At 35.9% G+C, this 26,354-nt stretch overlaps 2 protein-coding genes across 2 annotated transcripts in view; one reads left to right on the top strand and one right to left on the bottom strand.

The window, feature by feature from the left end:
* The window catches only part of LOC103507952 (dual oxidase maturation factor 1-like), a 48,390-nt gene extending 33,731 nt beyond the window's left edge, over positions 1 to 14,659 (bottom strand). Inside the window, exon 1 of the mRNA XM_026822563.1 lies at positions 14,143 to 14,659. The gene's annotated coding sequence lies outside the window, so the exon portion shown is untranslated. The remainder of the gene's footprint in view (positions 1 to 14,142) is intronic.
* Positions 14,660 to 21,703: 7,044 nt separating this feature from the next.
* The window catches only part of LOC103507942 (cytochrome P450 9e2-like), a gene marked incomplete at its 3' end in the record, with an annotated part of 14,997 nt that continues 10,346 nt past the window's right edge, over positions 21,704 to 26,354 (top strand). The window contains exons 1-5 of the mRNA XM_026822556.1: positions 21,704 to 21,898; positions 22,708 to 23,015; positions 23,454 to 23,606; positions 24,805 to 24,936; positions 25,425 to 25,496. Coding sequence (XP_026678357.1) covers positions 22,784 to 23,015; positions 23,454 to 23,606; positions 24,805 to 24,936; positions 25,425 to 25,496 — 589 coding nt within the window. The remainder of the gene's footprint in view (positions 21,899 to 22,707; positions 23,016 to 23,453; positions 23,607 to 24,804; positions 24,937 to 25,424; positions 25,497 to 26,354) is intronic.

Below are 26,354 nucleotides of genomic sequence, written 5' to 3'. Positions count from 1 at the left end.
TCATATAAAAGTTGGAAACCTCTCAGTGCAGAACGATAATTCCAAAAGATAATCGACACACCCTCCCTTATCCAAGCACCATCTGAGTCTAATCCATCGAGTCAGAATAATAAATATTGGTCCAGGTAATTGGTTTGCCAGTACATTCACACACGGAAGTCTGCTAGTATTAAGGCTAAATACATGCATGTGGTAATATGTGGTATGGAGGAAGTAGGTTTGATACATATAGAAGTACCCAAGCCACTTCCGACATTCTATCCGTCTTGCGATCTCATGGTCAGTCTAACCTATCCTATACTACAGTGCCAAGTGCTACCCAGAGAATAGAGAATGGAAATACTAATATATGGCTCAGAAATAGATCATTTATGCAACCATTAAATTTGATCTTTATAAATTGAAATTCATAAATTGGTTTGCACTACCTATTTGTCGAGATACTAGATATCTACCTACCTACCTACGAACCACTGCGAAATGTACCTACTTAGTAGCAAAGGGGAAGACAAAGAAGGAAAATAATTAAATATTTTTTTCACACAGAAAAAATAATAAGAGAAAAAAAGAGTGTGGATGATGGTTCGAAAAAGTGTCGTGATTTTTTATTTATTTTTTTCTCTCATTTATTATTATAGTTCGACTCTGCCAGGAATTGAAGCCAGGACCTCTAAACTCTGAGCTAGTCTAAGTTAGACACAAAGGTTTCTGGAAAGAGCAGAAATTCTAAGCTAGTCTAAGTTACACACAAAGGTTTCTGGAAAGAGCACAAATTCATTTCAGGAAAACCATCCGGTCACGACCCAACAAGGATAAATTCACAGGAAAACTTCAAGAATCAATTACCTAGGATTACTTTATTACTTAACAACTTGAGGAAAATATGAGATACCAACTATAGATATAAGTAAATACCAACTAAGGAAAATAGTGGAATCAGTGATCATTTGAACTACCCCCGGTCCCAATTAGTTGAAATAATCGAGGTTCTACTGTACCTAATTATTATTACACTTCCCGTAATTATTAATTTTATTATTAGTTATTACAGTCATATACTTACGTATAGCTAGGTAAGTAGGTATAATATATACCTACTCATTCATGTAAAAAGTTATTGCATTCCTACTCAAGTTAAACCTCAGACTTCAAGTTGTAATTTACGATCAAAATACTAGGTACCAACACGACGTACTTACAAATTCATTACAATGTGACTTATAAGTACATTATACTATAGGTGTACGCTTATCTACCTGATTGATGAGGCTGTAATAAATGTAGGTATGTTTTAATGACCTTATTATAGTATGCTCCTTACATTTCCATTTTACTTTGCTTCTTCTCTTACTGTCGCGATGTTTTCATATGGATTCGTATGTCCATCAATGTACCGCAGAAGAAAATTGCAAGCATTTGGAATTATCGCCTTTCTTTGATAGAAAAACAGTCTTTTAGCATGACTTCAAATTATGTTGATTAATTTTAGTAGATCTAGTGATTCTTCATTTCTCTGGAGTAGGTAGTAAGTACCTACATATACCAGTATTTACATAACTACATGAATATTAATTATATTGGTAGAGATTATTGCAAAATTAGGTAGGTACATGGGTGTATAATTGTATACCTAATGAAATCCAAGATCCCTAATCGAAGATACAGGCATTCCTATGTATCTTAGAAACAAGTAGGTACCTACCTCATTAGTTCTCATTTGTTTCTTTACACTACATCACAGTAAAAACATCTGACTTCTCTAATTTTGTTGTTCTGAAATATCTAATTACTTCTGATAGCTTAAACTGACTGCTACCAAGATCATAAATCATGTTTGCAGTGTTGAAAATTGAACATGAGCTCAGCATAGGTAGGTATAGCTTAGGTATGTGCTAAGTACCTACGTAACAGTCGGTTTTGTAAGCACATTTTCCCCCATAAAAATGGTGGAGAAGTCAGGTCCCATGGTGGAGAAGTTAGGTCCCATAGTGGTCACTGCGCTCGCCTTGCACGCGGGAGACCCGGGTTCGGTTCCCGGCGGGGTCAAGAAATTTGCAGAATGGTTTGTAAAATGTTATTCTTGTAGGAGGAGGAAACGAAAAGAAATAGTAGGGTATTTGGCACATCCACTAAAAGTGTAAAGTACGTCGTCATTCAGAAATGTACTATGTACTTCTTGTACCTACCAAATTGTAGGGAAGTCGTTCTTTGCTTAAATATTATGGTCAAACCTTATAGGCTGGCATCTTTTGAGTCACTTTGACTCTTCTATTTCTATTTTGTGTTTGTAACATGTAAACAATTTGTTTTGAAAAGTTGAAATACATGAATTGAATTGAATTGAATTGACTGAGCCGATTGATTGTGAAGTTCACAAATTTCAATCTTTGAATTCCATCATTATTTATCCCCCACCTTGTTTTGTGGACATAACAGAAAATTTGACACAGGCCAAAGTTCCGAACCCTCACCCCCCCCCCACTTGTTGGGCACCTGACTTGGAGCTGTGAACTTTGTCCTTGAGACCAACTGTTGCAGTTGACACATTAGAGTCACCAGAATACCAGATGTCCAAAGCAGTGTCTATTCTGAAGTCCAAAGTAAAAGTATTCCAAGCTAGACGCGACCAGGTATTTCCAAGTCCTTGAAACCAAATGCTGTTTGGTACCTAATCTGTAATACCTATGGAGTTATGGATGTTTTTAGTCTGTATTAGAGATGTTAGCTTGAGAACAAACCGTGGGAGTAATACATAACCTACCTAAGTCCCTACTTGTATATCAAATTAGCACTGCTTATTCCTAGTTCAACAATTAGAGGGTGAAGAAAAGAGGGGGAGACCGAAATTGAGGTGGAGAAATAAGGTTGAGGAATACTTGAGAGAGAAGAGATGGAGGGAATCGTAAATTATTGAAAAAAGCGATACCTATGTCTTGTGTGGTAGGAATTCCATCATTATTTATCCCCCACCTTGTTTTGTGGACATAACAGAAAATTTGACACAGGCCAAAGTTCCGAACCCTCAACCCCCCCCCACTTGTTGGGCACCTGACTTGGAGCTGTGAACTTTGTCCTTGAGACCAACTGTTGCAGTTGACACATTAGAGTCACCAGAATACCAGATGTCCAAAGCAGTGTCTATTCTGAAGTCCAAAGTAAAAGTATTCCAAACTAGACGCGACCAAGTATTTCCAAGTCCTTGAAACCAAATGCTGTTTGGTACCTAATATGTAATACCTATGGAGTTATGGTGTTATGGATGTTTTTAGTCTGTATTAGAGATGTTAGCTTGAGAACAAACCGTGGGAGTAATACATACCTACTTAAGTACCTACTTGTATATCAAATTAGCACTGCTTATTCCTAGTTCAACAATTAGAGGGTGAAGAAAAGAGAGGGAGACCGAAATTGAGGTGGAGAAAAAATAAGGTTGAGGAATACTTGAGAGAGAAGAGATGGAGGGAATCGTAAATTATTGAAAAAAGCGATACCTATGTCTTGTGTGGTACTTATGTATCCAAAAATTCTATTCAAGGAATGTTACCATACTTTAAGCTAATACATACCTAAAACATTATTCACATTCAAATATGTACATACATACTACGTAATAGGTACCTAGGGTAGATACGTCAATTTTTCATGGTTAGAAGGCAAGTTAGGTACCTATTATCAAATCAAAATTCTTTTAAAGCCAACGTTTCATGTTTTTTTCTGCTATAATGCTACAACTTCATTTAAATACTACCACAGTGTGATTTCAATTTTTTATGTTTTTCGACATTTTGATTGACTGGTTGAGGAATACTTGAGAGAGAAGAGATGGAGGGAATCGTAAATTATTGAAAAAAGCGATACCTATGTCTTGTGTGGTACTTATGTACCTATCCAAAAATTCTATTCAAGGAATGTTACCAATGTTACCATACTTTAAGCTAATAGGTACATACCTAAAACATTATTCACATTCAAATATGTATGTACGTACGTACTACGTAGGTACCTAGGGTAGATACGTCAAATTTTCATGGTTAGAAGGCAAGTTAGGTACCTATTATCAAATCAATATTCTTTTAAAGCCAACGTTTCATGTTTTTTTCTGCTATAATGCTACAACTTCATTTAAATACCACCACAGTGTGATTTCAATTTTTTATATTTTTCGACATTTTGATTGACTAATTGGTTTTGTGAAAATTAGCGAGCAATGAAAATATCAAACGAAATGTAGGTATTTGATATTTTCAAAATTGGATACTAATTGGTTTTGTGAAAATTAGCGAGCAATGAAAATATCAAACGAAATGTAGGTATTTGATATTTTCAAAATTGGATTTTTTTTTTATGTTGGTTTAATTAGTTTGTCTACTTTATTGTACATTTGCAGTCAGCAAATGCAAATCAGTATCTACCTACATATATCGATGATTTTTTTGTAATTTTCTGATAGTACGAATAAATTTACGTGTAAATAAATAATTTGGAATGCTATCTAGATTCTAAGCCCTCGGGTATCCACCTGTTCAGTGTCTATTTTCATGTTTCAATCACATGTCAACAAAAATTGGATTTTTTTTTTATGTTGGTTTAATTAGTTTGTCTACTTTATTGTACATTTGCAGTCAGCAAATGCAAATCAGTATCTACCTAGTACCTACATATATCGATGATTTTTTGTAATTTTCTGATACCTAGTACGAATAAATTTACGTGTAAATAATTTGGAATGCTATCTAGATTCTAAGCCCTCGGGTATCCACCTGTTCAGTGTCTATTTTCATGTTTTAATCACATGTCAACAAAAAAATATGCAAATCAAGTAGGTAATAAAAAAATTAATAAAATACATATTATTAAATCTAAAAAAATCACCCGGGGCAATAAGAATGTTTGTAACTCTCAACTGGCTGAGATTCAGATTACCAAGAACTTTGTTACGGCAGGATTCTCCAGAAGCTCTTCCACCCAAACACAAGCATAAATTTTTAAAATACTGACCCCACCAAGATTCAAACCCGCCGGGTTTTGAAGCGTGTGATGACCACTCGACAGCCTTCACAGGTAGAGTGTTACACTGGCCAAGAAATAACATCTATTTTTACATTTGGATATTATGTAAGTTTTTTTTAATATCTGATGTGTGCGATGTAGGATAAGGTAGATGTGAAAAATAAATTGATGTAAAGACCTTGTCTGTGTGGAATTCAGTAGCAAATTGGGCAATTTGTGCCTTCTAAACCTCGTAGGTTTACATTTTGTACACATCATTCAAATTCATGGTCAGATGTGAAGCTCTAATGTGGACATACTTTGACAAACATTGATGTGTCAGAGTTGTGATCGAAATGTTAAAATTTAATCTAGCAAGCCTAGTTAGCTTGGAAAATAGCGTTGTAGGCTCTAGATCTTGGGTTTGATTCCCGCCCCGAGACGAATATTATCTTAACAGAGAAGTTTCGTTCTCGGGTCGGCTAGCTTCTTTCTATCCTGTCGTCCTTCTATCTTCGATTTCGGGATGACAAGATTAACATTGATGTGTCAGAGTTGTGATCGAAATGTTAAAATTTAATCTAGCAAGCCTAGTTAGCTTGGAAAATAGCGTTGTAGGCTCTAGGTCTCGGGTTCGATTCCCGCCCCGAGACGAATATTATCTTAACAGAGAAGTTTCGTTCTCGGGTCGGCTAGCTTCTTCTATCCTGTCGTCCTTCTATCTTCGATTTCGGGATAACAAGATTTTATCAAACATACCTATTGGAAAAAAAATGGACCTTTGTATGTTTGTGTCATCGTTCCCAAGAAGTTCAATAAATTAATCTCGGTTTTTCTAATCTTCTGAATCTGTTGTTTGTTAATTGAGAAAAAAAAAGAAGAAATCTTTGTGTGGTCTTCTATTTACTGTAGGTAATTAATTATGTATCAAGGAAAATGGTTCTTTTAAATTTATTGCTTACTACTTGTTAGACATTGACGTAAAAAAATAGCAACAAAACAAAATTGACCTTTAGGCATTATAAAACATCCTAATATTTATTTTAATTTATTACCATCATTTCTTCTCAATCGACGGTTGCCTCATCAACATACGGCCTCATGTTGACCGTACGTAAAGGCCCCTCAGTAAGTCCACACCCTTAAGTCTGTACTGCAAAATCATTTTCAAGATCCAAGGTTTTCAAGAGATTTCATTCCATATCCGCTTCTGAATAATGGTCAGACAAGAAAGAAAAAATCAAGAGAGGGAAGAGGATGAGGGTGAGAGGACCGAAGGCAATACCATGATATGAAGGCACGGTCTTATTACCATGCTTGTGGTTAAAACCTGTCCACTAATAACACGGCTTTGATTAATTGATTCCCTACAGTGGATTTATGCTGGTTCACCCGTAAACCATTTCATGAGAGATCTAAATTGGATCAGTGCTGGTCTGTTCCATTGAGCTGGTATAGGATGGATCTTTTAGCCTCAGCCCACACTAGTATAATACAGGGTCGTATTTAGGCATTTAGGGGAGTGAGGGGGCCCAGCCCTTCCCCCCTCGAGCCTTTACTGTATTAGTATAAGTAGGGCCGTCGGCTTTAATAAACTCCGTTTACTGTATGCCAGACTCCGAGAATTTGGAGCAAAGCTTATCGGACATTCACTAAATAACTCTCACTAAATTCACCAAACAACAGTTTTTTACCTATGAAACAAAACATCGAATCACAAAGCATCAAATTTGGAAGAACCACCACCTGCTGTGAAGGAAATAATTAAAATTCGACGATAGAGATAAGATAAAGATTGACTAAATTATTTATTAATTATTCTTCTCTATTTTTGTAAAGCTTCACTATTTTTTTACGTTTTTATTTATAGGTACATCTCTTTGAATTCATGTCCATTTTAATTGGACAACATAATAAATTTAAAAATACAAAAAAAAAGAAAAAAAAATGGAAGATAATACCTAGGTATATATATTCTCGTACCTATTGGTCTTGACATTGTTGACCTACAGGCGAAGATTCTCGTAAAACAAAAACTCAATGTAAAGATCCTTAGTCCTAACATGGACTACATGGAGTATACAATAATCAACAGTATATTCAACATATTAATAAACTTTAACAAGATTGATGACAGATCCAATAACATTTCAGTCACCTCCCCCATCCAAGGCTGGTCACCGCTCAGTCTAACTGACCACTGGTATACTTGTCTGATGAGGCCTTTGGTAAGATACTGGCCTGAAACTTTTAAATAGGTACCTAGAAGTTATGATAGCATGAGTTAATCTTCAAAAAGCTCCAACTAATGGTGGGTTTTAGCAACCTTCATTTTAGCAAATATTAGCAACAGCCCCTAGACCTGTTAATCACAATAAAAATTGAATGAAACTTAGAACAAGCCTACAAGGGATTGAAAAAATCCATGGAGTATACAATAATCAACAGTATATTCAACATATTAATAAACTTTAACAAGATTGATGACAGATCCAATAACATTTCAGTCACCGCCCCCATCCAAGGCTGGTCACCGCTCAGTCTAACTGACCACTGGTATACTGGTCTGATGAGACCTTTGGTAAGATACTGGGCTGAAACTTTTAAATAGGTACCTACCTAGAAGTTATGATAGCATGAGCTAATCTTCAAAAAGCTCCAACTAATGGTGGGTTTTAGCAACCTTCATTTAAGCAAATATTAGCAACAGCCCCTAGACCTGTTAATCACTATAAAAATTGAATGAAACTTATAACAAGCCTACAAGGGATTGAAAAAATATTGATGAGTACATGGATGGGTGACAGTATCCCACATGCTTTGTCATTAAGGGTCTAGGACTAGAAGGGTTTCCTCAAAGTCACCCCTAAAAGCACAGGGTGACTGAAGAGTCCAGGCACCCGAGTTTTTAGTTTCCAAGCAAATCTTGATGAGTACATGGATGGGTGACAGTATCCCACATGCTTTGTCATTAAGGGTCTAGGACTAGAAGGGTTTCCTCAAAGTCACTCCCTAAAAGCACAGGTTGACTGAAGAGTCCAGGCACCCGAGTTTTTAGTTTCCAAGCTTTTTTTTCATAAATTCTGTTCATAAAAATAATGCTCGAACAAGTCATAAAAAAAGTTCCAAGTCAGAAATCATGTGAACAAAACATCCTATCTGCTTGTACACCAGATACCCACATACTCTTTGGACATCCTTGAAAATTTCCATGCAAATTATCTAATGAAAAAATAATAGTGCCTTAATAATGTAATGATAATGGTGGTGATAATAACAATAATCAAGTCGTGGTAGCAGTTACGGGTTACCGTATACAGGGTGGGTACGCGAATGTTCGGAAATTGCACCGAAAATGCTCTTTGAAATACATCATGTACCCAAGTCGTGGTAGCAGTTACGGGTTACCGCATACAGGGTGGGTACGCGAATGTTCGGAAATTGCACCGAAAATGCTCTTTGAAATACATGTACCTATGTAATTAATTACTATGTTGGTCGTGATTTGAGCAATGTTTTCGTGTGCATCCTGTACCTAATTATTTTTCTAAAAGCTTCCTGATAGTCCTGATTTGAAATGACTTTTTTCCTTTTCGTTGTGTTCTTCGAATAAAACCCTCTAGAAAAAAGCCTTCTCAAATCTCCATTTTCCACTGGTCGGTCTGGCACTATTTTTCTAAATTCCTCCGCTGTTTTCTAATGAATTCCGGAGCTCAATGACTAATTCTGCCTAGTTTAATTAAAAGAAAATGTCATATCAGTAAAAATGTGTTCAATAAAAGTATACAAAATCTCAAATCTATCTCCATTTTCCACTGGTCTGGCACTATTTTTCTAAATTCCTCCGCTGTTTTCTAATGAATTCCGGAGCTCAATGACCAATTCTGCCTAGTTTAATTAAAAGAAAATGTCATATCAGTAAAAATGTGTTCAATAAAAGTATAGGTACAAAAAAAAATATTCCATCAAATTCTTGGAACTAGGGTACGTGTCGCTGATGCTCACAGGCTATTGCACCTTTGGATGGCCTGGGAGTCCTGGGACAATCTTTGTAGGAGGAACTAATGTGAGCGAGGATCACCAGAAACGAGCTGTCATTGTAAATCAGGTGACTTTGAACTCAGAACACCCTGTATCTTGGTTTCCGAATGGTTGGATGGCCTGGGAGTCCTGGGACAATCTTTGTAGGAGGAACTAATGTGAGCGAGGATCACCAGAAACGAGCTGTCATTGTAAATCAGATGACTTTGAACTCAGAACACCCTGTATCTTGGTTTCCGAATGGTTACGTAATCCTCTGGTTAAAGTGTACGAGTCCCTCATCTTCTCGTACTTCATGCTGGCATGCACAACTTTCAAGGCTAGAAGTCAGAAGATCAGGGAAATGGACACTGGATGTACCGAAGCCACGGTAGTACTCATTAATATGGTCTCCGAATGGTTACGTAATCCTCTGGTAAAAGTGTACGAGTCCCTCATCTTCTCGTACTTCATGCTGGCATGCACAACTTTCAAGGCTAAGTCTAACCTATCCTATACTACAGTGCCAAGTGCTACCCAGAGAATAGAGAATGGAAATACTAATATATGGCTCAGAAATAGATCATTTGTGCAACCATTAAATTTGATCTTTATAAATTGAAATTCATAAATTGGTTTGCACTACCTATTTGTCGAGATACTAGATAGGTACCTACCTACGAACCACTGCGAAATGTAACTACTTAGTAGCAAAGGGGAAGACAAAGAAGGAAAATAATTAAAAATATTTTTTTCACGCAGAAAAAATAATAAGAGAAAAAAAGAGTGTGGATGATGGTTCGAAAAAGTGTCGTGATTTTTTATTTGTTTTTTCTCTCATTAATTATTATAGTTCGACTCTGCCAGGAATTGAACCCAGGACCTCTGAGCTAGTCTAAGTTAGACACAAAGGTTTCTGGAAAGAGCAGAAAATTCATTTCAGGAAAACCATCCGGTCACGACCCAACAAGGATAAATTCACAGGAAAACTTCAAGAATCAATTAGGATTACTTTATTACTTAACTTGAGGAAAATATGAGATAAGTAAACACCAACCAACGAAGGAAAATAGTGGAATCAATAAAATCAATTAACTTGCGAGTAAAAAATAATAAAATTACCGAAATGAATTCAATCTTTAACGTGTTAGTTAGTTCTTCAGAAGTCTCGATATTTGTCTTTATTTATTTAGGTAGGTATTTATTTATTTTTTTATGTACCTATTTACATATTTATTTAGTTATTTATTTATTTATCCGAGCACATGCTGGTACATAGGATCTGGTTTGGTCCAAGTTGGTTTTATTTTTGGCCAAAGTGTTTGAGATAAAACTGGTTTCTAAGGTGGGAGGATAGTGCCACGAACTCGAGACCAAGATAATATTATTTTGTGTAGGTATAGGTATGGTATCTAATAACTAATCATCTGGTGACTAAAGTTCTGTCTCATTCAAGCCGTATAAATATTAAAACCTAGTCTTATAGGTCAAATGAATTCAATCTTTAACGTGTTAGTTAGTTCTTCAGAAGTCTCGATATTTGTCTTTATTTATTTAGGTAGGTATTTATTTTTTATTTATTTTTTTATGTACCTATTTACATATTTATTTAGTTAATTATTTATTTATCCGAGCACATGCTGTTACATAGGATCTGGTTTGGTCCAAGTTGGTTTTATTTTTGGCCAAAGTGTTTGAGATAAAACTGGTTTCTGAGGTGGGAGGATGGTGCCACGAACTCGAGACCAAGATAATAATATTATTTTGTGTAGGTATAGGTATGATAACTATGGTATCTAATAACTAATAACTACAGCAATCATCTGGTGACTAAAGTTCTGTCTCATTCAAGCAGTATAAATGTTAAAACCTAGTCTTATAGGTACGTAAAACCAAGCAGTACCTATGAATAAAAGCTATTATAGCTAGGTACGTAATGCAGATGTAACGTAACTTCCATAACTTTGCCAGAGTCATTGTCACCATTATCTCATTGGAGCATAAGGAACAATTTGTCATCTGATGAATGACTAATGACAATTGTCATTATCATTGTTATTATTACCTACTATTAGGGCTGGTACATAGGATCTGGTTTGGTCCAAGTTGGTTTTATTTTTGGCCAAAGTGTTTGAGATAAAACTGGTTTCTAAGGTGGGAGGATGGTGCCACGAACTCGAGACCAAGATAATATTATTATTTTGTGTAGGTATATGTATGGTAACTATGGTATCTAATAACTAATAACTACAGCAATCATCTGGAGACTAAAGTTCTGTCTCATTCAAGCAGTATAAATATTAAAACCTAGTCTTATAGGTACGTAAAACCAAGCAGTACCTATGAATAAAAGCTATTACAGCTAGGTACGTAATGCAGATGTAACGTAACTTCCATAACTTTGCCAGAGTCATTGTCACCATTATCTCATAGGAGCATAAGGAACAATTTGTCATCTGATGAATGACTAATGACAATTGTCACTATCATTGTTATTATTACCTACTATTATAACTATTATTCTTGTCACTATTACTATTATTACTGTAGAGATGATTGATGAAAAATTGTTGAGATATTATTGTGCAGACAAATAAATTCATTCAGGACTGAGTTTAGGACTAACTATGTGGGAGGGAAGAGAGGTGTTATCTCATTGGAGCATAAGGAACAATTTGTCATCTGATGAATGACTAATGACAATTGTCATTATCATTGTTATTATTACCTACTATTAATATGGTCATCTGCAGATCTAGCATCATTTTCTGTCAAGGTGCGGCATTGGGAGTGCTGTGGGTCAACTTAATATGGTCATCTGCAGATCTAGCATCATTTTCTGTCAAGGTGCGGCATTGGGAGTGCTGTGGGTCAACTACGTCAGGACTGTGGGTCATATCACGTCAGGACTGTGGGTTTATCACATCATAACTGTGGGTCATATCACCTCATAACTGTGGGTGACAACACATCAGGAGTGTGAGTCAACCACGTCATAATTGTGGGTCATATCACCTCATAATTTTCATAGATTAGCCTAGAGGCCAGAGACTAGTCTTTCTAGAGCTACCTCATAACTGTGGGTGACAACACATCAGGAGTGTGAGTCAACCACGTCATAACTGTGGGTCATATCACCTCATAATTTTCATAGATGAGCCTAGAGGCCAGAGACTAGTCTTTCTAGAGCCAGCTCTCGTGCCAGCCAGTCGAAAGCTAGTGGTTTTCCAGCAAAATATTTTGCTATGATAAACAAGGGTTCTTAAACTGGTCATCGGTCAAAGGTGAATGAACATGATAGTCTCAGGAGATGGTCACCCGTCCCGATAGTTGCCGCGATCTCCGTTGCTTCAGTGATTCACCGGAACTGGTGTTTCCAACGCTCCAAAGCTTGTGAGCGACTATAGAGCTTGCTCGAATAGGTACCTTAATAAAGAGAACTAATAAACCGCGATCTCCGTTGCTTCAGTGATTCACCGGAACTGGTGTTTCCAACGCTCCAAAGCTTGTGAGCGACTATAGAGCTTGCTCGAATACCTCAATAAAGAGAACTAATAAAGTGGGACGAAACGAAAAGAAATAGTAGGGTATTTGGCACATCCACTAAAAGTGTAAAGTACGTCGTCATTCAGAAATGTACTATGTACTTCTTGTACCTACCAAATTGTAGGGAAGTCGTTCTTTGCTTAAATATTATGGTCAAACCTTATAGGCTGGCATCTTTTGAGTCACTTTGACTCTACAGTTGATCGACCATTGTAGTGCAGACTCCCTATACAACCTTCTACGTATGAAACCAGTGTGAACACCAGGAATCCTCCAATATATAAATTAGTTATCATTCCTAATATTAACGATTGAGATAGATACATCTACTAGTATTCTATTAAATACCGCTGTAGTCGGCCGTTGCTAATCAAACTTGCCATGGCGATGAAATTACATATTTACTATTGCTAAATCGAAAATTAAATTAAAATTAATGTGTAATGATGCTTCAATCTCATCTTGAATCTTGACACAAATATGAATAGGTACGAGTATGTGTGGGTAACTACCTATATATGTATTACCTACGAGTCCATATATGTATGAAATTTTACACAAGTTCTATTATAGCGGCGCGGCGACCTCTTTGGTTCTAAATGTTGAAAGAGTTATTACCAGTTTTGCAAGGTTTTGAGCAATGAGCATGCCCAATTTTGGTATTATACCTACTAGATACAGCAAAGTTAGATACAACATAGGTAAGTAGGTACTTCGGTAGGTACATAGGTGGCTAGGTAAGATAACTAGAAACAATGCATAGTTACCTACTAGGTACCTATTATTATAGGTAGAAACAATAATATGTTACCATACCTATCTATACCTAGGTATAACTGCATTTGAACTGTGACCTAAAAGTTGAACGGATCATTGTGTGAAATTTGTGATGGGATTTCACAATTTTCACAAAATACTGATATGTAGTTAAAAGCTTTTTAACTCCCGAGTGTCCCGAGTCTTCTGACAATCTTAATTTAGAAACGAATAATACCTATTGAAAAATGGACCAACATAAAGCCCACATGAGACTGTAAAATCGGGAGTAACTCGATAGGATTTAGATCGATTTACACGTAACCATCGCAACGTAATGAATCATTGAACTTACAAACCCATTTGGAAAGAGTACAGCCAAGAATTATGTAAATATTGGTGGATGTGCCAAAATTAATGACCATTTCTTGAATTCGAAATATTTTTTTACTTGTAGTCAAACAAACTAGGTACCTATTTCTACTTTTGCTAGTCAAACAAATACCTACGTCTTGACCGTTGATTCTTATAATCTTAGAGTACCTAATTGAGCACTCATATTTATGTGATCAAATTTTCAAATAAATGAGGATAAAATGTCAAGCTCGGGCTGCAACAACAACAACAACAACAACAACAACAACAACAACAACAACAACAACAACAACAACAACAACAACAACAACAACAACAACAACAACAACAAAGTATTGTAGCGAGGGTATCAAGGTACACTGACGGCCACAGTACGGTACAAAATACATACCTAACATAACAAGATAATGAACAATATCTTAGGATGGAAAGGTTTTAGAAAAATAATTTCCTTACCTTAGCAGAAAGCAGTCCAGAATTTCTTTCTTCTCATGTTTACAGGGAGATGAGATCACATTGGGAACAGAGAGGTGCACTAGTTACAATCTGGATGTCAGGGGAACAGCTCCTGGGATCCATAGCTGGGGTAGAATTTTACAGTAGGCAACCAATCAGATGGTCCAATAGCTCTGATGAATCCAGAATCCAAACACACAATAATTAAAGATAAGTTACTTTTTACACCGAAAAAGCTCTCACTTTTAAAAGAAAATGTTTCGTTTAAAGGACTTACTTTTAATTTACCTGAGTGTTATATTATTAGTTTATTACCGAGCACCTAAAAATCATTAATTCTACCTTTCTATGTTGTAAATTGTCTGCATGAGTAAGTGAGATATATACGTACATATGTTTAGAGATGGTTCAAAAAAGTTTAAAACTTTATCTAGACAAACATTAGATAATTATACTTAGGTGCACAAAGAGTTTTGCACTTATGTAAATGATCATTAGAATTTCCTGTATTCCCAATCAAACTCTGCCAACGAACGAGTGGGTAGGCAAGTTAAGTACCTACTTAGTATAATCTATTACCTATTCATAACTCAGGTTTAATACACATCTAAATATAGATAAAAATTTATGAAGGTGAGAATTATTTTTATTGAAAAAATCTCAAGTATCACACACGGTGAAGAGAGGAGATGTCGTGGGTTCATGACTAACTAGTTTTGCATTTTATCAATGCCTGGAAATAGAGGATGAGGACTTAGCACGCATCGCAAGATAGGAACAGCCGTGTCGACCTTTGTCTAATGAATAGCTACTATCCCATGACTGTCGGTAACCATAAGTTTTATAGCAAATGTTATTTATTTTCCGATGATTGAGGACTTTGAGGAGAGGAAGAAATCAATTAACACTTGATATAGTGTTGGTTGAGTTAATAAAAGTATACGAGAATGACCATTGATATTGCAGAAATGTTTTAAATTACGTGTACAGGTTTCTGGTATTGAACTAGATTCCCCCTGATGAGATTCTGAAGCCACAGGTATTGCGATATTTGTAATTCCAAAATAAATTACCTAGCATAGCCCAATAAATTACCTACCAGATATTAGTTCAGTGAACTGAAAACTCGGAAAAAAGGTCCCGGTCCCGGAGGAGCTCCCAAAGGTCAGCTTGGGTTGGGCCCAAATCTATCTCTCATTTTTTTTTTATGTGTTGAAATGTGGACTAACTGTTCAAGAGTCATAGCAGAATGGACAAACCAAATGCATAATCGTCAAAGACCACTTAAAAAATGGAACTCACTAAGTTTGTGGTAACAAAGTATTGTAGCGAGGGTATCAAGGTACACTGACGGCCACAGTACGGTACAAAATACATAGGTACCTATAACAAGATAATTAACAATATTTTTTATGTGTTGAAATGTGGACTAACTGTTCAAGAGTCATAGCAGAATGGACAAACCAAATGCATAATCGTCAAAGACCACTTAAAAACTGGAACTCACTATGTTTGTTTAGCAAAATATTGTAGCGAGGGTATCAAGGTACATTGACAGCCACAGTACAACAACAACAACAACAACAACAACAACAACAACAACAACAACAACAACAACAACAACAACAACAACAACAACAAAGTATTGTAGCGAGGGTATCAAGGTACACTGACGGCCACAGTACGGTACAAAATACATACCTAACATAACAAGATAATGAACAATATCTTAGGATGGAAAGGTTTTAGAAAAATAATTTCCTTACCTTAGCAGAAAGCAGTCCAGAATTTCTTTCTTCTCATGTTTACAGGGAGATGAGATCACATTGGGAACAGAGAGGTGCACTAGTTACAATCTGGATGTCAGGGGAACAGCTCCTGGGATCCATAGCTGGGGTAGAATTTTACAGTAGGCAACCAATCAGATGGTCCAATAGCTCTGATGAATCCAGAATCCAAACACACAATAATTAAAGATAAGTTACTTTTTACACCGAAAAAGCTCTCACTTTTAAAAGAAAATGTTTCGTTTAAAGGACTTACTTTTAATTTACCTGAGTGTTATATTATTAGTTTATTACCGAGCACCTAAAAATCATTAATTCTACCTTTCTATGTTGTAAATTGTCTGCATGAGTAAGTGGATATATGTATACGTACATATGTTTAGAGATGGTTCAAAAAAGTTTAAAACTTTATCTAGACATTAGATAATTATACTTAGGTGCACAAAGAGTTTTGCACTTATGTAAATGATCATTAGAATTTCCTGTATTCCTAATCAGATTATTAGTTTATTACCGAGCACCTAAAAATAATTAATCTACCTTTCTATGTTGTAAATTGTCTGCATGAGTAAGTGAGATATATACGTACATATGTTTAGAGATGGTTCAAAAAAGTTTAAAACTTTATCTAGACAAACATTAGATAATTATACTTAGGTGCACAAAGAGTTTTGCACTTATGTAAATGATCATTAGAATTTCCTGTATTCCCAATCAACTTTTAAAAGAAAATGTTTCGTTTAAAGGACTTACTTTTAATTTACCTGAGTGTTATATTATTAGTTTATTACCGAGCACCTAAAAATAATTAATCTACCTTTCTATGTTGTAAATTGTCTGCATGAGTAAGTGAGATATATACGAACATATGTTTAGAGATGGTTCAAAAAAGTTTAAAACTTTATCTAGACATTAGATAATTATACTTAGGTGCACAAAGAGTTTTGCACTTATGTAAATGATCATTAGAATTTCCTGTATTCCTAATCAGACTCTGCCAACGAACGAGTGGGTAGGCAAGTTAAGTACCTACTTAGTATAATCTATTACCGATTCATAACTCAGGTTTAATACACATCTAAATATAGATAAAAATTTATGAAGGTGAGAATTATTTTTATTGAAAAAATCTCAAGTATCACACACGGTGAAGAGAGGAGATGTCGTGGGTTCATGACTAACTAGTTTTGCATTTTATCAATGCCTGGAAATAGAGGATGAGGACTTGGCACGCATCGCAAGATAGGAACAGCCGTGTCGAGTGTCGACCTTTGTCTAATGAATAGCTAATATCCCATGACTGTCGGTAACCATAAGTTTTATGGCAAATGTTATTTATTTTCCGATGATTGAGGACTTTGAGGAGAGGAAGAAATCAATAAAATTATCAATTTCCGTCGAATGACTAATATGCTGAATGAGTTATTTGTGAATTTCAATAAATTCCTAATGGACACTATTCAATCAATTTGAAAAGTATCTACTTAATTAATGTACCTTTAACTCGGAGGTAACTTCTCTAATGTCCTTGTGACGAGGTTTAATGCAAATTAAATCTTAAACAAGCACGGTGTCGAGGAATTCTTGTACATTCCATTCAATCGCCAATTGAGCTTTAAGATCTCTGCCATTCTCTGCTCACAAGATCTTATTTTGTTCTTCTTGCTCTTTAGGTTTGGGACAGAACTAAAAATGAGCATGTACCTACCGTGGACGCAACATGGATGGCCTGTTTTTTTTTCCCCAGTTGGGACAGAAATTAGAGGTTTTTGATGGTTTCGGGGACGGATGTTGTGTGCGCCCGTCTTACAGATATAATGTAAGTACTTTAGCAAGTAGTGTAAGAAGGCCTGAGTTTAAAAATAGGGACAAAGTCACCAAACTGAAAGTCTGATAGTACAGTTGATCGACCATTGTAGTGCAGACTCCCTATACAACCTTCTACGTATGAAACCAGTGTGAACACCAGGAATCCTCCAATATATTAATTAGTTATCATTGCTAATATTAACGATTGAGATATGTAGATACATCTACTAGTATTCTATTAAATACCGTTGCTAATCAAACTTGCAATGGCGATGAAATTACATATTTACTATTGCTAAATCGCAAATTAAATTAAAATTAATGTGTAAAGATGCTTCAATCTCATCTTGAATCTTGACACAAATATGAATAGGTACGAGTATGTGTGGGTAACTACCTATATATTACCTACGAGTCCATGTATGAAATTTTACACAAGTTCATTAGGTAGTACTCACTGATTGTGGGCGTGTGTGTAATAAATTACTGGTAATCATTTTGTTGTCTGCACAGTGAAGAATGTTTTCATAAAGTTTCAATGTGAACTTTACAGTAAACAGAACTATAGGTTATAAGTTCAGGTGTGAGTTGGTGAAAAGAATTGCCAAATAATATTGTGAAGTTTGGTTGTAGAATAATAATTATTGGAGGTGCCTTCTAAATATTTACAGGGAAGTTCAAGGACTTACAACTTACTTGTATTAGTAGGTATCTCTCTACCCATGCAAGTTAGTCCAACATGCAAAATTCCGCAGGTCCAAAAAGCAGAAGAAAAGAACTCAAATAGTGGAATTAGAGGAATGAGTTCACTAATTTTTGCTGCCATTACAAAAATACTAACCAGAGGGCGGAGTTAAAATACCAAGACATAACTCTTCTAAAAGGTCGTTATCTAGCTAATAGGACGGTATAACATAATATGTATTGTACCTATCTACTCAAGCTAAAGGTAACAAATTGAGTAAATTTCCGACTAGGTATTACTGTTACATAACAACCGCGAGATGAATATACCAAATTTGATTGGTCTTTGTTTCATATGGCCTTAGCGATAGAACGTTTATCAGGTAGGTACCTATTTTTACGAGTTGCATTCTCATTGAGAACTTGAGTTATAATAAGGTATTTTTATCTTTACTGTCTGTATGTAGGCAGGTAGGTAGGTATCTCAGAAAAAAATAATAATAATAATAATAATAATAAAAAATAGCTAAGAATGCAGTTAACTTAACACAGCAATGTAATTATCTAGCCGCAGGTAGGTACCCATATATTTCTATCTGGCCATTTTTTTATCTACTTTTTTTGCTATTTTGGTCATTTTCTTATTTCTATCTATGCTTTAAACTTACCTAGTAGGTACTCGATATTGCCGTTTCAATGAAAAAGTTCAAAGTTTTAAAGTCGTGGTAGCAGTTACGGGTTACCGCATACAGGGTGGGTACGCGAATGTTCGGAAATTGCACCGAAAATGCTCTTTGAAATACATCATGTACCTATGTAATTACTACGTTGGTCGTGATTTGAGCAATGTTTTCGTGTGCATCCTGTACCTAATTATGGTTGTAGAATAATTATTGGAGGTGCCTTCTATTTACAGAAAAGTTCAAGGACTTACAACTTACTTGCATTAGTAGGTATCTCTCTACTCTACCCATGCAAGTTAGTCCAACATGCAAAATTCCGCAGGTCCAAAAAGCAGAAGAAAAGAACTCAAATAGTGGAATTAGAGGAACGAGTTCACTAATTTTTGCTGTATGTACTAACCAGAGGGCGAAGTTAAAACGCCAAGACATAATTCTTCTAAAAGGTCGGTATCTAGCTAATATGACGGTATAACACAATGTCATGTATTGTATCTACCCAAGCTAAAGGTAACAAATTGAGTAAATTTCCGACTATTACTGTTACGTAACAACTGCGAGATGAATATACCAAATTTGATTGGTCTTTGTTTCATATGGCCTTAGCGATAGAACGTTTATCAGGTAGGTACTTCTACATTATCCGATATGTTACATAGCACCCTGATCAATGGCCCTGATAGGAGGAAAAGAACACTGAAATGTCCTTTTACTGAATGTCCATGAAGAAGGACATGCTTGATGAGGTGGTCTCAGAATGGAACTGTTTCGATTCCCGGAAAACGAAAAAATTTCTTTACTCTTAGGGTAACACGGGGCAAAACGGTACCTATTGGTGAATGTGAGAAATGTACCATTAGTGGATGTGCCAAATGTGCAATTCTGCACATCCACCAATTCTCATTGTAACTTTCTCTTCTTCCACTTGATAAAAAGAAGGAAACGTTATCAATTTATCACGGATTTCAGGATTCAAATCTTTTAGTTTATTTTGTATCCCCATTGCAGCTATCTCCTGCAGTCCAGCACTTGCATGTCATAGGTACCTGGGTCTTTAGTCTTGGCACCTTCTTGGGAAAGAACACTGAAATGTCCTTTTACTGAATGTCCATGAAGAAGGACATGCTTGATGAGGTGGTCTCAGAAGGAGACAGATTCGATTCCCGGAAAAGGTGAAATCTATACTGTTATTGGTGAATGTGAGAAATGTATTATTAGTGGATGTGCCAAATGTGCATATCTTCTTACCCCAAAGGGCTTTAAACTGGGATACATAAATCACATGCTGAGATCTTCTACTTTGCCAATATATCGCATGTGGTGTGTACATGGAGCTTGTTATCTGGCAGTAGTTAGCTTACTGGCTTACATAACCAACCATGTACTGATAAATCTCAGCTGAGCTGATAGTAATATCGGTAAGCTCGTATGATAACCACAAGATGATTGGTAAGTTAGGGAGAGCCTACGAAACAAAAGGTGTCTCAACAACGTTTGAACCTCAGTTTCAAAATATATATGTGATTGTAGAAAGAGTTATTACCAGTTTTGCAAGGTTTTGAGCAATGATGTGTCTCAACAACGTTTGAACCTCAGTTTCAAAATATATATGTGATTGTAGAAAGAGTTATTACCAGTTTTGCAAGGTTTTGAGCAATAAGCATGCCCAATTTTGGTATTATACCTACTAGATACAGCAAAGTTAGATACAACATAGGTAAGTAGGTACTTAGGTAGGTACAGAAAGAGTTATTACCAGTTTTGCAAGGTTTTGAGCAATGAGCATGCCCAATTTTGGTATTATACCTACTAGATACAGCAAAGTTAGATTATGTTAGATACAACATAGGTAAGTAGGTACTTAGGTAGGTAGGTGGCTAGGTAAGATAACTAGAAACAATGCATAGTTACCTAGGAGGTACCTATATCTCCACATACCAAACATCCCTGCTCAAAGTTCCACTTTATGTAAACACTACCTACGTAGGTACCTACCTATGTACTAAAAGAACACTGAAATGTCCTTTTACTGAATGTCCATGAAGAAGGACATGCTTGATGAGGTGGTCTCAGAAGGAGACAGATTCGATTCCGGAAAAGGTGAAATCTATACTGTTATTGGTGAATGTGAGAAATGTATTATTAGTGGATGTGCCAAATGTGAAATTCTGCACATCCACCAATTCTCTCTGTCCTGTAGGTATATGCATATTATTCTCTTTTATTAAACTACATTCTATAGACCCTATAACCCTATTCTTAAAAGAAACTAAAAAGCTAAAACCTTAAAAAAACGTGGCTTTCTATAGGTAAAACTAGAAATCCAAAATGGCAGTGAGGAGTGGGAAAATTTTCAAATTCTTGCATAAGCTGGCAACATTGTAATTTTTAGGATTGACAACACTGTATAGCAGAATGATCGCGGGAAAATTTGAATTTGTTGTTTATTTTTGTTATCAGTTGGGCAGTGAGGAGTGGGAAAATTTTCAAATTCTTGCATAAGCTGGCAACATTGTAATTTTTAGGATTGACAACACTGTATAGCAGAATGGTCGCGGGAAAATTTGAATTTGTTGTTTATTTTTGTTATCAGTTATCAGTGCAGAGTGGTGATAAGAACACAATCTCACGGATTAACTCCCATTTTACATCTATTTGTGCTAGGCTGACCTAACTGTTTAATCAAATTGATAGTGAGCGGATGAATAGATTAAATAAAGTGAGACAGACACAGAGAAACGTCCAATTATGAGAGAACAAAGCGAGGAATTGCATAACATTTGAAACAAATCAAAAGTAAGTGAACTACTTGCTTATTATAATATCCAGATGTTATATTACTCTTATTCATTTCCTTCAACAAAGAAATTGCATTGAACAATTGGTGCTTTGTGTCTACAAATATTGTGAAATAAAAACCTTTTGTAATTATCAATTCACTACATACAGATAAATAAGTAGGTATAGTACTTAATCAATTATTAGAAATATTCTTACTCTAAAAGTTTTCCAACAAGTGTCTTCCATAGACAAGGATTAGTTTTAGGTTTTTATTCTATTATCAATTTATCACACATTTATTTTGTGGAAAACCAGTATCCATTTTCTTACTGCCTTTTATTCTTTCAGGTGCTGCTTATAATATCCAGATATTACTCATATTCATTTCCTTCAACAAAGAAATCGCATTGTCTAAAAATATTGTGAAATAAAAACCTTTTGTAATTATCAATTCACTACATACAGATAAATAAGTACCTATATAGTACTTAATCAATTATTAGAACTATTCTTACTCTAAAAGTTTTCCAACAAAAGTGTCTTCCATAGACAAGGATTAGTTTTAGGTTTTTATTGTATTATCAATTTATCACACATTTGTGGAAAACCAGTATCCATTTTCTTACTGCCTTTTATTCTTTCAGGTGCCCATCTGTAAGTCTTCTCACATCAGCTTGCATAGTGGTCTCACACCTAGACTCATAGGAGATTTTTGTCTTCCATAGACAAGGATTAGTTTTAGGTTTTTATTCTATTATCAATTTATCACACATTTATTTTGTGGAAAACCAGTATCCATTTTTTACTGCCTTTTATTCTTTCAGGTGTCCATCTGTAAGTCTTCTCAAATCAGCTTGCATAGTGGTCTCACACCTAGGACTCATAGGAGATTTTTACACAATGAATGACTTACTCGGCCTGCTTCTCTCTTGGCCAATCATTCTAATATCCACTCTAACATTCCTGTATTGGCACTTCACAAAAACATATGACCATTGGAAAAAAAGAGGGGTTGTATTTGAAAAACCAATCCTGTTATTTGGGAACTTAAAAGAACGAATGCTGTTTAGGCAATCATTTCATGAATACCAACGTGATGCCTATTTCAAGTTTGAAGGACATCCTTATGCAGGTAAGAAATTATTTGGTTCTTTCACATTTCATGTTAGCCTTCTTGTTAACACAATGGTTTTGTGAGATGAGGACTGAAAACATGGGTTTGAAATTCACCTAAGGCATGGAAATTCATCTTTTGGTATTAGAAGGTTTGGTCACATCATATATAGGGCTACAAGGGTCAGTCTTAAATAGTTGATTAATGATGTGTAAGTAGAGGTGATCTGTTGGATTGTAATGATTAACACAATGGTTTTGTGAGATGAGGACTGAAAACATGGGTTTGAAATTCACCTAAGGCATGGAAATTCATCTTTTGGTATTAGAAGATTTGATCTCATCATATAGGGCTACAAGGGTCAGTCTTAAATAGTTGATTAATGATGTGTAAGTAGAGGTGATCTGTTGGATTGTAAGTACGTACTGATTTTTTTTTTTTTCCTTTTTATCCCAGGACTCTATGAAGGAAGAAGGCCAAGTCTAATGTTGCGAGATCCAGAACTTATCAAGCATGTCATGGTGAGAGATTTTGAGCATTTTGTTGACAGACCTACATTCAGACTACGCTCACCTGCCTATACAAGAAACATGCTAATCAATCTCAAAGGTAAGGAGGTATACAGACTAGGTGTCATGGCCTTAGTAAAATAGGTACAGACTCAACTTTTTTTTCTTTGGTCTTATCAGTAAAAAAAAAAAAAAAAAAAAACACACACACAGACAGACACACCAATGCTGCAAAGGTGCCTAGGGTAAGAATATAAAGTAATTCATCAATATTTAAATTATTTCAAATAATTTCTTAACAGGAAATGAGTGGAAACAGTATTACCTAAATTATTTAGTCTTATTTCTTCCCAGGAAATGAGTGGAAACAAGTAAGGCAGATAATGACCCCAGCTTTTACATCTAGGAACTGAGCAGAAAATATTTCGACTCTGCCTGACGGCCGGGAATCGAACCTAGGACCTTCGATGTACAAGCCTAATGTGATACAGAGACTGCTCATCCTCGCAGTTTAAATAAAACAAACTATACCCACTCGGCCACGGAGGTTGCTATCCCTAACCTTTCTATTAAGTACAAAAATCAAACACTTGGGGGAAAAAATGTCCAAATTTTGGAACTGTTCAGTCTTGTGGAGCAGTGTGGAAAACAGATGGAGGAATATTTTGACAGTAATATTACTGAAGGTGAGAGACATCGAAGATTACAATTACAACTGCCTATGTCACTGACAGTTGTAATCTTCCATGTCTAATCCAAAGGACCAAATGATTTTTCCCTCAAGAGGTTTGATAAAAGAAACTGTAAACAATAGAGGTTTTATCATCCCAAAATCGAAGAGAGAAGAAAGACAGGATAGAAGAAAGTCAGCTGTTAAGCCAAGAACAGCCGAGTCAGCTGTTTAGCATACAGTTTGCCCTGGGTAGGACTCGCGACCTAGCGCAGACGCGGTCCTCTCCAATTTAACTAGGCTGGCTAGGGACCAAACGAGTAAAGGGATTTTTCAGTTTCATCCTAGCAGTATAAACAGATTACTTATATTTTATGTATTTTTCCAGGTAATCCAAAGCTGGAGCGGTCTTACTCACAAATTCTAGCTTTTAAGACATCAGTAAAAAATAATAATAATAATAATAATAAAAAAAAAACACAGACAGACAGACACACCAATGCTGCAAAGGTGCCTAGGGTAAGAATATAAAGTAGTTCATCAATACTTAAATTATTTCAAATAATTTCTTAACAGAAAATGAGTGGAAACAGTATTACCTAAATTATTTTGTCTTATTTCTCCCCAGGAAATGAGTGGAAACAAGTAAGGCAGATAATGACCCCAGCTTTTACATCCGGAAAACTGAAACAAATGCACAGTCTTGTGGAGCAGTGTGGAAAACAGATGGAGGAATATTTTGACAGTAATATTACCGAAGGTGAGAGACATCGAAGATTACAATTAACTGCCTATGTCACTGACCGTTGTAATCTTCCATGTCTAATCCAAAGGACCAATTGATTTTTCCCTCAAGAGGTTTGATAAAAGAAACTGTAAACAATAGAGATTTTATCATCCCAAAATCGAAGAGAGAAGAAAGACAGGATAGAAGAAAGTCAGCTGTTAAGCCGAGAACAGCCGAGTCAGCTATTTAGCATACAGTTTTCCCTGGGTAGGACTCGCGACCTAGCGCAGACGCGGTCCTCTCCAATTTAACTAGGCTGGCTAGGGACCAAATGAGTAAAGGGACTTTTCAGTCTCATCCTAGTAGTATAAACAGATTATATTTTATGTATTTTTCCAGGTAATCCAAAGCTGGAGATTGAGCTGAAAGACTTCCTGGGCAGATTCACACTGGACGTCATAGCAACATGCGCAGTCTCATCCTAGTAGTATAAACAGATTATATTTTATGTATTTTTCCAGGTAATCCAAAGCTGGAGATTGAGCTGAAAGACTTCCTGGGAAGATTCACACTGGACGTCATAGCAACATGCGCTTTTGGCGTTGATTAGCCTCGTGTGGTTTGTGTCGTAGCATGCCCATCCCGTAGTATGCCTCTCATCAGATGGGCGAGAAGAGTGTAGTTGTCAAGGCGCTCGTTAGATGGATAACAAGAGACACAATACTTCCCATTTAGGTGCTGAGTCAAAGCCTGCTTCTCTCTTGGCCAATCATTCTAATATCCACTCTAACATTCCTGTATTGGCACTTCACAAAAACATATGACCATTGGAAAAAGAGAGGAGTTGTATTTGAAAAACCAATCCTGTTCTTTGGGAACTTAAAAGAACGAATGCTGTTTAGGCAATCATTTCATGAATACCAACGTGATGCCTATTTCAAATTTGAAGGACATCCTTATGCAGGTAAGAAATTATTTGGTTCTTTCACATTTCATGTTATTCTTCTTGTTAAGTAACACAATGGTTTTATGAGGTGAGGACTGAAAACATGGGTTTGAAATTCACCTAAGGCATGGAAATTCATCTTTTGGTATTAGAAGATTTGATCACATCATATAGGGCTACAAGGGTCAGTCTTAAATAGTTGATTAATGATGTGTAGAGGTGATCTGTTGGATTGTAAGTATGTCACTGATGTTTTTTTTTTTTTTTTTTTTTTTCTTTTTTTTCCCACCATGTGATAAAAATTATTCCGGTACTGTGGATCGAACATATGGGAGGAATGGAAACTCTAACCTAATCGTACAAAGAACTATATCCGTCCACTCGCATCAGAATTACATCCAGTAACAGTTGTTTTTAACGAGTTTAGAGTAGTGGTACTGTTACGAACTATTCAAAGACCTAGAGGTTGTAATCTGAACAAAGGAAGAAGAAGTTATCTTCAGGA

This window comes from Diaphorina citri, unplaced genomic scaffold (genome assembly GCF_000475195.1).
Source record: "Diaphorina citri unplaced genomic scaffold, Diaci psyllid genome assembly version 1.1 scaffold18, whole genome shotgun sequence".
NCBI lineage: Eukaryota > Metazoa > Arthropoda > Insecta > Hemiptera > Psyllidae > Diaphorina > Diaphorina citri.
This window is presented reverse-complemented; position numbering and strand designations above follow the sequence as displayed.